Consider the following 15,104-nt stretch of genomic DNA (forward strand, 5'->3'; position numbering starts at 1 on the left):
CACACCTGAACACACCTAAACACACACCTAAACACACACCTGAACACACCTGAACACACGCCTGAACACACACCTAAACACACACCTAAACACACACCTAAACACACACCTGAACACACACCTGAACACACCTGAACACACACCTAAACACACGCCTGAACACACACCTGAACACACCTGAACACACACCTGAACACATGCCTGAACACACGCCTAAACACACACCTGAACACATGCCTGAACACATACCTTAACACACACCTGAACACACACGCCTGAACACACCTGAACACAGGCCTGAACACACGCCTGAACACACACCTGAACACACCTGAACACACGCCTGAACACACACCTGAACACACCTGAACACATGCCTGAACACACGCCTAAACACACACCTGAACACACGCCTGAACACACACCTAAACACACACCTGAACACACCTAAACACACACCTGAACACACCTGAACACACCTAAACATACACCTGAACACACCTGAACACACACCTGAACACACACCTGAACACACGCCTAAACACACACCTGAACACACCTAAACACACGCCTAAACACACACCTGAACCCATCTGAACACACGCCTGAACACACACCTAAACACACACCTGAACACACCTAAACACACACCTAAACACACACCTGAACACACCTGAACACACCTGAACACACACCTGAACACACCCGAACACACACCTGAACACATACCTGTTGTATTTGGTGTCCAGTCTTCAGGCTGTCTCAGTGTCCAGTTGTCCAGTTTTTTCACTGACCCTCAGTGGTGGTCATCTGTCTGTCCTTCAGATCCAGTTTCCTGCTCTGGACATCCGTCTGTCCTATAATGACATCCAGCTGTTTCTGTCCATTGCTAAGTCCATTCCCACTGCCAGCACACCGCTGCCCCACCACTGTGACCCTGGAACTGACACCAGCGCTCAACCCATCCCCCCCAGACACAGCAGTGGACAGAAGACCCAGGCACCCACAGGTATGTGTGCACACACACACACACACACACACACACACACACACACACACGTTAAAAAGAACTGTATGGATTTTTTTAGGTATTTATTCAAATGCAGATATTGTGGAGGTTCATTTTTGTTGTTCTTTTCTGTTTCTATTTTATTTATTCTTATTTCACACTCTTTTATTCAATAATGTTGGTTCCTTTGTTTGGATTGAACTCAAATCCTGTTCTAATGTTAGTTGTGAACTAATAGAACCTGAACATTTGAACAGGATCTGAAACTGGAATGTCTGGAAAACAGAATTTCAGTTTGAACACACCAAGGTTATTATCATCAATGAAAACTAACAAAATGACCAAAACTAGAATTGTATAAACATTTTCGTTAACTGAAATAAATAAAAACTAGAATTAAAAGAAAGAAAACATAACTAACTGAAACTGTATTGTGTGTTTACCAAACTAACTAAAACGGATAAAAATTCTTGATCAAATTCCCTTGGTTTTGGTCTTTGTCAATGTCAGATTGATGTTCAATGGATTTCTTTGTCTCTCTCAGTTTTCTGTGCTGTCTCCATACGACACTTTTTGCTCCGTCACTTGTGTTCACTTGTGGTTTCCAGTCGTCTTCTGGTCCCCACTCTACCTGGAAACATGGAGACTAAAGCAGCAGAGTCCTGTCTGGGATTGATTTGAATAGGAGCACAGAGAAGAAGAGAAAAGAGACCACTGAACTACAACTGAACTACAACTGAACTACAACTGAACTACAACTGAACTACAACTGAACTACAGCTGAACTACAACTGAACTACAACTGAACTAAACTAAAACTAAACTATAAACATTTTAGAGCAAAACAAAAACTAACAAAAACTATCAATCCTGCTCCAAAAACGAATTTAATTGAACTGAATTAGAGAAAAAAGTCCAAACTAAATCAAACTAAACTAGAATGAAAAATCCAAAACTATTAGAAACTTGGTTTGAACACAGTTTGAACATTTTGTGATATAACGTTAGATCCTGTTGGGATCAAATAAAAATGTGTTTAGTATTTGTGCAGATTTCTGATGGAGTTCAGTTCTTCAAGGAAATAATCATTTAAAAAAAGAAACAAATAAAAAAATGGCCTTTCTAACAGTATCATGAGTATATGGTGATATATGGTGTGGTGGTCCTAGTATTGTGTTTTTTACCGTATCTCCAGATTCTTGCTGGTACTCAGCCCTGTTTCCACCCACATTCATAGAACTCAAACCAAACCCATTGAAACCTGCAGCTCCTCACCCTTTTCAGTGTCATTGTGAGTTCTTCCAGTAGTTTTTTATTTTTTACTGTTTTGGATCCACAGGGGGTCAGCTGACCCATCTCCAGGACCTGGGCTTCAGAACAGAGGACTGTCGCAGAGCTCTGGTCCACTGTAAAGGTCTGTTCCATTCTGGGTTCCATAGACACAACACCTGTCTGAACCTGTTTCCATCTGACACTAAACCTGCTTCTGGTCCTGGTTCTGGTCCTGGTCCCCCCTCAGGCCACCTGGACCAGGCTGCTGCGTGGCTGTTGGAGAACGCAGACACCATGGCGGCTCATCCCAGGTCCAGGTCCGACTCGGGTTCCCGCTGTCACTCCACTCCTCTGTCTGGGATCGAAGTCAAAGCTGAGAGCGTCTGCATCTGCTTCATCGACGACTGCCTGGACTGTGACATCCCACTGGCAGAGCTCACCTTCAACAGTAAACCTCAACCCTAACCCTAACCACAACCTTGACCCTAACCCTAACCCTCACCTTCAACAGTAAACCTCAACCCTAACCCTAACCACAACCTTGACCCTAACCCTAACCCTCACCTTCAACAGTAAACCTCAACCCTAACCACAACCCTGACCCTAACCACAACCCTGACCCTAAGCCTAACCACAACCCTGACCCTAACCCTAACCCTAAACACAACCCTGACCCTAACCCTAACCCTAACCCTGACCCCAACCCTAACCACAACCCTGACCCTAACCCTAACCACAACCCTGACCCTAACCTTAACCCTAACCACAACCCTGACCCTGACCCTAACCCTAACCCTAACCACAACCCTGACCCTAACCCTAACCACAACCCTAACCTTAACCCTAACCACAACCCTGACCCTAACCCTAAACACAACCCTGACCCTAACCCTAACCCTGACCCTAACCACAACCCTGACCCTAACCCTAACCCTAAACACAACCCTGACCCTAACCCTAACCCTGACCCCAACCCTAACCACAACCCTGACCCTAACCACAACCCTGACCCTAACCTTAACCCTAACCACAACCCTGACCCTGACCCTAACCCTAACCCTAACCACAACCCTGACCCTAACCTTAACCCTAACCACAACCCTGACCCTAACCCTAAACACAACCCTGACCCTAACCCTAACCCTGACCCCAACCCTAACTCTAACCACAACCCTGACCCCAACCCTAACCACAACCCTGACCCCAACCCTAACTCTAACCACAACCCTGACCCCAACCCTAACCCTAACCACAACCCTGACCCTAACCCTAACCCTAACACAACCCTAACCCTAAACACAACCCTAACCCTAAACACAACCCTAACCCTAACCTCAACCCTAACCACAACCCTGACCCCAACCCTAACCCTAACCACAAGCCTGACCCCAACCCTAACCCTAAACACAAACCTGACCCCAACCCTAACCCTAAACACAACCCTGACCCCAACCCTAACCCTAAACACAACCCTAACCACAACCCTGACCCTAACCCCAACCCTAACCCCAACCCTAACCACAACCCTAACCACAACCCTGACCCTAACCCCAGCCCTAACCACAATTCTGACCCTAACCCCAGCCCTAACCCCAACCACAACCCTGACCCTAACCACAACCCTGACCCTAACCCCACCCACAACTGTGACCCTTACCCCAACCCTGACCCTAACCCCAACCACAACCCTGACCCTAACCCTGGCCCTAACCCCAACCACAACCCTGACCCTAACCACAACCCTGACCCTAACCCCAACCACAACCCTGACCCTAACCCTAACCACAACCCTGACCCTAACCCCAACCACAACCCTGACCCCAACCCTAACCCCACCCACAACTCTGACCCTTACCCCAACCCTAACCCCAACCCTGACCCTAACCCCAGCCCTAACCCGAACCACAACTCTGACCCTTACCCCAACCCCAACCCTGACCCTAACCCCAGCACTAACCACAACTCTGACCCTTACCCCAACCCTAACCCCAACCCTGACCCTAACCCCAGCCCTAACCCCAACCACAACCCTGACCCTAACCCCAACCACAACCCTGACCCTAACCCCAGCCCTAACCCCAACCACAACCTTGACCCTAACCCCAACCACAACCCTGACCCTAACCACAACCCTGACCCTAACCCTGATCCTAACCACAACCCTGACCCTAACCCCAACCACAACCCTGACCCTAACCCCAGCCCTAACCCCAACCACAACCTTGACCCTAACCCCAACCACAACCCTGACCCTAACCACAACCCTGACCCTAACCCTGACCCTAATCCTAACCACAACCCTGACCCTAACCCCAACCACAACCCTGACCCTAACCCCAGCCCTAACCCCAACCACAACCTTGACCCTAACCCCTACCACAACCCTAACCCTAACCACAACCCTGACCCTGACCCTAACCCTAACCCTAACCACAACCCTGACCCTAACCACAACCACAACCCTGACCCTAACCCCAACCACAACCCTGACCCTAACCCTAACCCCAACCACAACCCTGACCCTAACCCTAACCACAACCTTGACCCTAACCGCAACCCTGATCCCAACCCTAACCACAACCCTGACCCTAACCCTAACCCTAACCCTAACCACAACCCTGACCCTAACCCTAACCACAACCCTGACCCTAACCTTAACCCTAACCACAACCCTGAACCTAACCCTAAACACAACCCTGACCCTAACCCTAACCCTGACCCCAACCCTAACTCTAACCACAACCCTGACCCCAACCCTAACCCTAACCACAACCCTGACCCCAACCCTAACCACAACCCTGACCCTAACCCTAAACACAACCCTAACCCTAAACACAACCCTAACCCTAACCTCAACCCTAACCCTAACCACAACCCTGACCCCAACCCTAACCCTAACCCTAACCACAAGCCTGACCCCAACCCTAACCCTAAACACAACCCTGACCCCAACCCTAACCCTAAACACAACCCTGACCCCAACCCTAACCCTAAACACAACCCTAACCACAACCCTGACCCTAACCCCAACTCTAACCACAACCCTAACCCCAACCACAACCCTGACCCTAACCCTGGCCCTAACCCCAACCACAACCCTGACCCTAACCCCAGCCCTAACCACAATTCTGACCCTAACCCCAGCCCTAACCCCAACCACAACCCTGACCCTAACCCCAGCCCTAACCCCAACCACAACCCTGACCCTAACCCTGGCCCTAACCACAATTCTGACCCTAACCCCAGCCCTAACCCCAACCACAACCCTGACCCTAACCCTGGCCCTAACCACAACCCTGACCCTAACCCCAGCCCTAACCCCAACCACAACCCTGACCCTAACCCCAGCCCTAACCACAATTCTGACCCTAACCCCAGCCCTAACCCCAACCACAACCCTGACCCTAACCCTAACCACAACCCTGACCCTAACCCCAACCACAACCCTGACCCTAACCCTAACCACAACCCTGACCCTAACTCCAACCCTGACCCTAACCCCAGCCCTAACCCCAACCACAACTCTGACCCTTACCCCAACCCTAACTCCAACCCTGACCCTAACCCCAGCCCTAACCCCAACCACAACTCTGACCCTTACCCCAACCCTAACCCCAACCCTGACCCTAACCCCAGCACTAACCACAACTCTGACCCTTACCCCAACCCTAACCCCAACCCTGACCCTAACCCCAGCCCTAACCCCAACCACAACCCTGACCCTAACCACAACCCTGACCCTAACCACAACCCTGACCCTAACCCTGACCCTAATCCTAACCACAACCCTGACCCTAACCCCAACCACAACCTTGACCCTAACCCCTACCACAACCCTAACCACAACCCTGACCCTGACCCTAACCCTGACCCTAACCCTAACCACAACCCTGACCCTAACCACAACCACAACCACAACCCTGTCCCTAACCCCAACCACAACCCTGACCCTAACCCCAACCACAACCCTGACCCTAACCCTAACCACAACCTTGACCCTAACCACAACCCTGACCCCAACCCTAACCACAACCCTGACCCTAACCCCAACCACAACCCTGACCCTAACCCCAACACTGACCCTAACCCTAACCACAACCCTCACCCTAACCACAACCCTAACCCTGACCCTAACCCCAACCACAACCTTAACCCTAACCCCAACCACAACCCTGACCCTAATCCTAACCACAACCCTGACCCTAACCCCAGCCCTAACCCCAACCACAACCCTGACCCTAACCCTAACCACAACCACAACCCTGACCCTCACCCTAACCCTTACCCCTAACCCGAACCCTGACTGTGACCCTGACCCTAACCCTAACCCTGACCCTAACCCTAACCCCAACCACAACCCTGACCCTAACCCTAACCACAACCTTGACCCTAACCACAACCCTGACCCCAACCCTAACCACAACCCTGACCCTAACCCCAACCACAACCCTGACCCTAACCCCAACCACAACCCTGACCCTAACCCTAACCACAACCTTGACCCTAACCACAACCCTGACCCCAACCCTAACCACAACCCTGACCCTAACCCCAACCACAACCCTGACCCTAACCCGAACCACAACCCTGACCCTAACCCTAACCCTGACTGTGACCCTGACCCCTAACCCTGACCCTAACCCCAACTCTAACCCTGACCCCTAACCCGAACCCTAACCCTGACTGTGACCCTGACCCTAACCCTAACCCCGACCCCTAACTCTGACCCAACCCTAACCCTGACCCCTAACTCTGACCCTAACCCTGACCCCTAACTCTGACCCTAACCCTAACCCTGACCCCTACCCCTAACCCTGACCCCTAACTCTGACCCTAACCCTAACCCTGACCCCTAACCCTAACCCTAACCCTAACCCTGACCCAGTCCATGATGGAATAAATGAAATACAATGAACACATCTGAATATGAGTTATGACCAGAGGTTTAAGAGGAAAAACACCACCTGACTGACTGTTCTTTCTTTGACTGTTATTTCTAAGTAAGTCAGTAAGTAAATTTTATTTATAAAGCACTTTTCACAGACAGAGTCACCAAGTGCTTTATCAAATCAAAATCAAATCAAATTTTTAGAAACCCACCAAAATCCTCCAGGAGCAAACACTAGTGACTGGTGACAGTGGAAGGAAAAACTACCTTTAACAGCAGAAACCTGGAGCAGAGCCAGACTGAGGAGGATGGACGAGTGACAGGAGGAGAGAGAGGGTTAACGAGAGAGAGTAAAGGAGGAGAAAAGAGAGAGTGATAGAGATAGAGAGAGACTGGGGGAGAGGGGGAAGGTAGGGGGAGACACATGGAGTACATGTAACACTGTAAAGTAGCAACTTTACATTGTGAGAAATGAATAAAACAGTACAAATAAAATACAATTAGTACACCTGTGAAACACAAAGTACCATTAAAAACAATTTAAAATATGATGAATACATAGAGTGTATTCAGTTTGTGGTGGCCCTGAGTCAGGTGGGAAACTAAAAAGCCTGTTTGAACAGGAGTGTTTTGAGGTGTTTTTCAAACTCTCTACAGAGTCCATGGACCATAAGTGTAGAGGCAGGTCATTCCACAGATGTGGTGATACAGCTTTAAAGGACCTGTCAGCCTGTGTGCTGAACAGGTGTGTGGAACCCTCAGCAGGTGCTGTTCTGAAGACCTCAGGCTACGAGCCCAGCTGTAGGGCTGGATCAGGGCAGTAGTGTATGCATGGACCTGGACATGTAGAGCCCAGAAAGTTAGCACCAGAATTTAAAATGAAAACGATATAGAACAGGAGCCAGTGGAGAGATTTAAGAATGGGAGTGATGTGGGTTCTCCTGTTTGTGCGGGTCAGAAGGCTGGCAGCAGAGTTCTGGACAAACTATAGACGGGCCAGCTCCTTCTGTTTAAGCATGTAAACAGGCTGTTGCAGTAGTCTAAGCCAGAAGACACAAATGAGTGAACGATCATCTCAAGCTCATTGATTGACACCATAGATCTGAGTTTGGAGATGCTGCGTAGTTGCAAGAAACAGTTTTTCACCAGGTGTTTGGAGTAGAATTCTAAAGACATGTCCTGATCAAAGATGACACACAGATTCCTCAGTTTGGTCTTCACTGAAGAGCTCAGGTCTCTGAGGTGTTGTTTGATCCCTGGGATTGCACTGTCCGGGGCAATGATGAGGGTCTGTGTTTGACTGGAGTTCAGCTGGAGGCTGTTATCATTTAGCCACTGCTCAGTTTGTGGGGCTCAGAGGAGTTAAAGGAGCAGTATATCTGGATGTCATCTGTGAATAGATGATAGGAGACATCACTATAGTGTTGGATAATGTGGCCAAGTGGGAGGACATACAGTAAGAACAGGACTGGTCCCAGGACAGAGCCATGGGGCACACCACACAGTAGATCCGCTGAGTCAGATTGGATGTTATTGATTGACACGCTGAAGCTTCTGCCGGTCAGGTAGGAGGAGAACCAGTCTAGCACAGGACCTGACATCCCTACCAGGTCCCTCAGTCTCTCAATCATTATGGGATGGTCCACTGTGTCAAAGGCCGAGGACAGATCTAGCAGGACCAAGACCGTGGATTTCCCGGAGTCGGCCTCCATCAGGATGTCACTAGACACTTTTAATAGTGCGGTTTGTGTTGAGTGGCGTTGTCTAAACCCAGACTGAAAAGTGTCATAGATCTGGTGTGTCTCCAGAAAAGCTGTAAGTTGTTTAGATACTGCCTTCTCAAGGATTTTGGCCAATAGGGGGAGCTTTGAAATGGGCCTGTAGCTTTTGAGCTCAGTGGGGTCCAAGTTGGTTTTCTTAGACTGTTCTCTATTTGACTGTTCATTCTTTGACTGTTATTTCTTTGACTGTTCTTTATATGACTGTTTGTTCTTTGACTGTTCTGTATTTGACTGTTCTTTCTTTGTTCTCTATTTGACTGTTCTGTATTTGACTGTTCTATTTGACTGTTCTTTCTTAGGCTGTTCTCTATTTCACTGTTCTTTATTTGGCTGTTTTTTCTTTGACTGTTCTTTCTGTGACTGTTCTTTGTTTGACTGTTCTTTATTTAGCTGTTTTTTCTTTGACTGTTCTCTATTTGACTGTTCTCTATTTGAATGTTCTTTCTTTGACATTTCTCTAGTTGACTGTTCTCTATTTGAGTGTTCTTTCTTTGACTGTTCTTTCTTTGACCGTTCTCTATTTGAGTGTTCTTTATTTGACTGTTCTTTCTTTGGCTGTTCTCTATTTGACTGTTCTCTATTTGACTGTTCTGTTTTTGACTGTTCTCTATTTGACTGTTCTTTATATGGCTGTTCTTTCTTTGGCTGTTCTTTCTTTAACTGTTTTCTATTTGACTGTTCTGTATTTGACTGTTCTTTCTTTGGCTGTTCTCCATTTGACTGTTCTTTCTTTGACTGTTCTCTGTTTGACTGTCCTTTATTTGACTGTCCTTTATTTGACTGTTGTTTCTTTGACTGTTGTTTCTTTGACTGTTCTCTATTTGACTGGTCTTTATTTGACTGTTCTCAATTTGACTGTTTTTTATTTGACTGTTCTTTCTTTGACCGTTATCTATTTGACTGTTCTCTATTTGACTGTTCTTTATTTGACTGTTCTCTATTTGACTGTTCGTTCTTTGACTGTTCTCTATTTGACTGTTCTTTCTTTTGTAGGACTCTATGTTCTCCAGCGAATCGGTTCCACTCAGGAAGGAAATGCCAGTTTCACTCTTTCAGGGGATTATTATAACAGAGAACTGTCAGGTACTGGCTTCATGGTTCTGGGATCAGGTTCTTCTGTTTCAGTAGTTGCTGTTGTGTGTCTATGTATATGTATGTACTGTATATATGTGTATGGGCCTGCGTATATGTATAGTCTATGTGGAATGTGTGTGTGTGTGTGTGTATGTATATATATATATATATATATATATATATATATATATATTTACACACTACCAGTCAAAAGTTTGGACTCACCTGGTTTTTCTTTATTTTCATGACTATTTACTTTGTAGATTCACACTGAAGGCATCAAAACTATGAATGAACACATATGGAATTATTAAGTTAAAAAACGTGTGGCATAACTCAAAGCAGGTTTTATGTGTTAGATTCTTCAAAATAGCTACATTTTGCTTTTATTACTGCTTTGCACATTCTCGGCATTCTCTCGACAAGCTTCATGTCGTAGGTGCCTAAAATGTTTTCCAAAAGTCTTAAAGGAGTTCCAAGTGATGCTGAGCACTTGTTGGCCATCTGTGGTCCATCTCATCCCATTTAAATGAGAAAGTGAATCCAAACTTTTGACTGGTAGCGTACATATGTCTGTGTGTGTGTGTGTGTGTGTGTGTATATATATATATATATATAAATATAAATATATATATATATATATATATATATATATATATATATATGTGTGTGTGTGTGTATGTGTATATATATATATATATATATATATGTGTGTGTGTGTGTGTATATATATATATATGTACGTATGTATACATATATATGTGTGTGTATGTGTGTGTATATATATATATATACATATATATATATATGTGTGTGTGTGTGTGTGTGTGTGTGTGTGTATATGTGTATATATATATATATATATATATATATTCATTCTAGTGGCATTGTTCCCACCATGGTGCTATTGTACAAAAGCACCCTCCTGTGCTGCAACATCGATCGGACAGACACGGGGCGGTGCTGAAACATGCTTTATATACATACATACATACATACATATATGTGTGTATACATATATATATATATATATATATATATATATATATATATATATATATATATATATATATATATAGATGTAGATGTAGATATAGATATATACATATACAGCATGGGGAAGCAAAATGTACAATGAACATGTAGTTGTTTTTTCTCAGCAGACACTACGTCAGTTGTTTTGAACCCAAACATATACTGATGTCATAATCATACCTAACACTATTATCCATACCTTTTCACAAACTTTTGCCCATATGAGTAATCAGGAAAGCAAACGTCAAAGAGTGTGTGATTTGCTGAATGCACTCGTCACACCAAAGGAGATTTCAAAATAGTTGGAGTGTCCATAAAGACTGTTTATAATGGAAAGAAGAGAATGACTATGAGCAAAACTATTACCAGAAAGTCTGGAAGATACTATTAAAGAAGAATGGGAGAAGTTGTCACCCCAATATTTGAGGAACACTTGCACAAGTTTCAGGAAGCGTGTGAAGGCAGTTATTGAGAAAGAAGGAGGACACATAGAATAAAAACATTTTCTATTATGGACATTTTCTTGTGGCAAATAAATTCTCATGACTTTCAATAAACTAATTGGTCATACACTGTCTTTCAATCCCTGCCTCAAAATATTGTACATTTTGCTTCCCCACCCTGTATGTGTGTGTGAAAAAAAATAAATAAATTAAAAAAAAAAAAAAAAAAAAAAAAAAAAAATATATATATATATATATATATATATATATATATATATATATCCTGTTAGTGTTAGTCTTTCTGTGTCTGTCTTCATCAGTCTGTCTGTCTCTCTCTCCAGGTTGGGAGCCCTTCATTGAACCTTGGACCTGTCTTCTGTCCTGGCAGCAGCAGGCGGCCGGTAGACTCCACCCACCACGCCTCAAAATGTCTGTCAAGGCCAAACAGAGGCTGGACGTCAACATCACCTCTGTGCTTCTGGGTAAGGACAGTCATATGACCTCTGCTCACATGACCTCAGTGTAACTGTAGTGGTCTCATATGGACCTCATGACAGTTTTTGGACAGACAGTGACAGACATGACACATGAGGATGGAAGAGTGTGTTCTGGAAGACCTGAACAGGTGTACAGGTGTACACATGTACAGGTCAACAGGTGAACATGTGTACATGTGTACAGGTGAACATGTGTACAGCTGAACAGGTGTACAGGTGAACATGTGTACAGGTGTACAGGTGAACAGGTGTTCAGGTGAACATGTGTACAGGTGTACAGGTGAACAGGTGTACAGGTGAACAGGTGAACATGTGTACAGGTGTACAGGTGAACATGTGAACAGGTGAACAGGTGTACAGGTGTACAGGTGAACATGTGTACAGGTGTACAGGTGAACATGTGTACAGGTGAACAGGTGAACAGGTGTACAGGTGTACAGGTGAACATGTGTACAGGTGTACAGGTGAACATGTGTACAGGTGAACAGGTGTACAGGTGAACATGTGTACAGGTGAACATGTGTACAGGTGTACAGGTGAACAGGTGTACAGGTGTTCAGGTGAACATGTGTACAGGTGTACAGGTGAACAGGTGTACAGGTGAACAGGTGAACAGGTGAACATGTGTACAGGTGAACATGTGTACAGGTGAACAGGTGTACAGGTGTACAGGTGAACATGTGTACAGGTGTACAGGTGAACATGTGTACAGGTGAACAGGTGTACAGGTGAACATGTGTACAGGTGAACAGGTGTACAGGTGAACAGGTGTACAGGTGTACAGGTGTACAGGTGAACAGGTGAACAGGTGTACAGGTGAACAGGTGTACAGGTGAACAGGTGAACAGGTGTACAGGTGTACAGGTGAACAGGTGTACAGGTGAACAGGTGTACAGGTGAACAGGTGTACAGGTGAACAGGTGTACATGTGTACAGGTGTACATGTGAACAGGTGTACATGTGAACATGTGAACAGGTGTACAGGTGAACAGGTGAACAGGTGTACATGTGTACAGGTGTACATGTGAACATGTGTACATGTGAACAGGTGAACATGTGTACAGGTGAACATGTGTACAGGTGTACAGGTGAACAGGTGTACAGGTGTACAGGTGAACATGTGTCCAGGTGAACAGGTGAACATGTGTACAGGTGTACAGGTGTACAGGTGAACATGTGTACAGGTGTACAGGTGAACATGTGTACAGGTGTACAGGTGAACAGGTGTACAGGTGAACAGGTGAACATGTGTACAGGTGAACATGTGTCCAGGTGAACAGGTGAACAGGTGAACATGTGTACAGGTGAACAGGTGAACATGTGTACATGTGAACAGGTGAACAGGTGAACACCTGAACAGGTCTGTGGATGTCACTGGTCCTGGTCCTGATCTTGGTCCTGGTTCTTCCAGAATCCTGGCTTTCTTTCTTTCTTTCTTTCTTTCTTTCTTTCTTTCTTTCTTTCTTTCTTTCTTTCTTTCTTTCTTTCTCTTGGTGTCAGTTCTTTTTTTTTTCTTTTTCTCTTGGTGTCAGTTCTTTTTTTCCCTTCTTCTCTTGGTGTCAGTTCTGCTCCTGGACCTGCGGCTGTCAGACATCCACAGTTTCACACTTTCATCCTTTTTTCAGACTCTTTTCATTCTGTTCTTCTGTAGATGTTCACTTATTCAAATTGTCAACAGTCTTACATGTAGGAACTTCATTTTGAAATGGTTTCACACTTTGTAGAAGTGCCTTTATTTTCCAGTCCAGGTATGACCTGGTCCTCCTGGTTCTGTATGTCCTTCATAGAACAGTACAACACCACCAAGAGCTCCTGGATGGCAGACTACTGCAGTGAAGACCCCCAGACCTCCCAGCCTGCATCTCCAGTACCGTGGATGGGCTCTTCAGTGGACCCCCCCAGCTCCAGCTCCAGTTCCACTCACAGTCAGTTCCACTCAGTCAGTTCCGCTCAGGTGGACTACAGGACCACAGTGTAGGGAAGGACAAGATAAAATACAAATAATAAGACCACCACATCATAAAAACACTCTGGACTCTTTAAGTCACCTGTTTTCTTCTATTAGTTTCCTTTTTCCTCATCTCCAGTCCTATGTACAGGTGTTTGGGCTGATCCCTCTGTTCTTGCTTTAACTCATTAAAGGTTCCATTAAAAGGTTCCCTTAAAGAACTTTCACATACATAAACAGCTCCATAAGTCTAATCAAACCTCTGAGTTTTCTGGAAAACTGGACAGAACTCGTCAGTGTTCACATACGCAGAGGGTTAGGAGTACGGGTACGGGTAGGTGGACTTGTGTCTGATGGGTGTCAGGATGTGGACCCTCTGGCCCTCTACCCTCTACCCCTCTGACCCTCTACCTCTCTGACCCTCTACCCCTCTACCCCTCTACCCCTCTGACCCTCTACCTCTCTGACCCTCTACCCCTCTGACCCTCTACCTCTCTGACCCTCTACCCCTCTGACCCTCTACCTCTCTGACCCTCTACCCCTCTGACCCTCTACCTCTCTGACCCTCTACCTCTCTGACCCTCTACCCTCTACCCCTCTGACCCTCTACCCCTCTACCTCTCTGACCCTCTACCTCTCTGACCCTCTACCCCTCTGACCCTCTACCCCTCTACCCCTCTGACCCTCTACCTCTCTGACCCTCTACCCCTCTACCCCTCTGACCCTCTACCTCTCTGACCCTCTACCCCTCTACCCCTCTGACCCTCTACCTATCTGACCCTTTACCCCTCTGACCCTCTACCTCTCTGACCCTCTACCCCTCTGACCCTCTACCTCTCTGACCCTCTACCTCTCTGACCCTCTACCCCTCTGACCCTCTACCCCTCTACCCCTCTGACCTTCTACCTCTCTGACCCTCTACCTCTCTGACCCTCTACCCCTCTGACCCTCTACCCCTCTACCCCTCTGACCCTCTACCTCTCTGACCCTCTACCCCTCTGACCCTCTACCCCTCTACCCCTCTGACCCTCTACCCCTCTGACCCCTCTACCCCTCTACCCCTCTACCTCTCTGACCCTCTACCTCTCTGACCCTCTACCCCTCTACCCCTCTGACCCTCTACCTCTCTGACCCTCTACCCCTCTGACCCTCTACCC

The 15,104-nt window shown here is 46.4% G+C and overlaps 1 protein-coding gene across 1 annotated transcript in view; it reads left to right on the plus strand.

The window, feature by feature from the left end:
• Nucleotides 1-15,104, plus strand: part of vps13d (vacuolar protein sorting 13 homolog D) — a 116,079-nt gene that overhangs the window by 35,764 nt on the left and 65,211 nt on the right. Inside the window, exons 34-39 of the mRNA XM_030130189.1 lie at nucleotides 826-1,009; nucleotides 2,349-2,423; nucleotides 2,529-2,729; nucleotides 9,944-10,033; nucleotides 11,844-11,984; nucleotides 13,787-13,924. Coding sequence (XP_029986049.1) covers nucleotides 826-1,009; nucleotides 2,349-2,423; nucleotides 2,529-2,729; nucleotides 9,944-10,033; nucleotides 11,844-11,984; nucleotides 13,787-13,924 — 829 coding nt within the window. The remainder of the gene's footprint in view (nucleotides 1-825; nucleotides 1,010-2,348; nucleotides 2,424-2,528; nucleotides 2,730-9,943; nucleotides 10,034-11,843; nucleotides 11,985-13,786; nucleotides 13,925-15,104) is intronic.

The sequence above is a fragment of the Sphaeramia orbicularis genome, unplaced genomic scaffold (assembly GCF_902148855.1).
Source record: "Sphaeramia orbicularis unplaced genomic scaffold, fSphaOr1.1, whole genome shotgun sequence".
Classification (NCBI taxonomy): Eukaryota; Metazoa; Chordata; class Actinopteri; order Kurtiformes; family Apogonidae; genus Sphaeramia; species Sphaeramia orbicularis.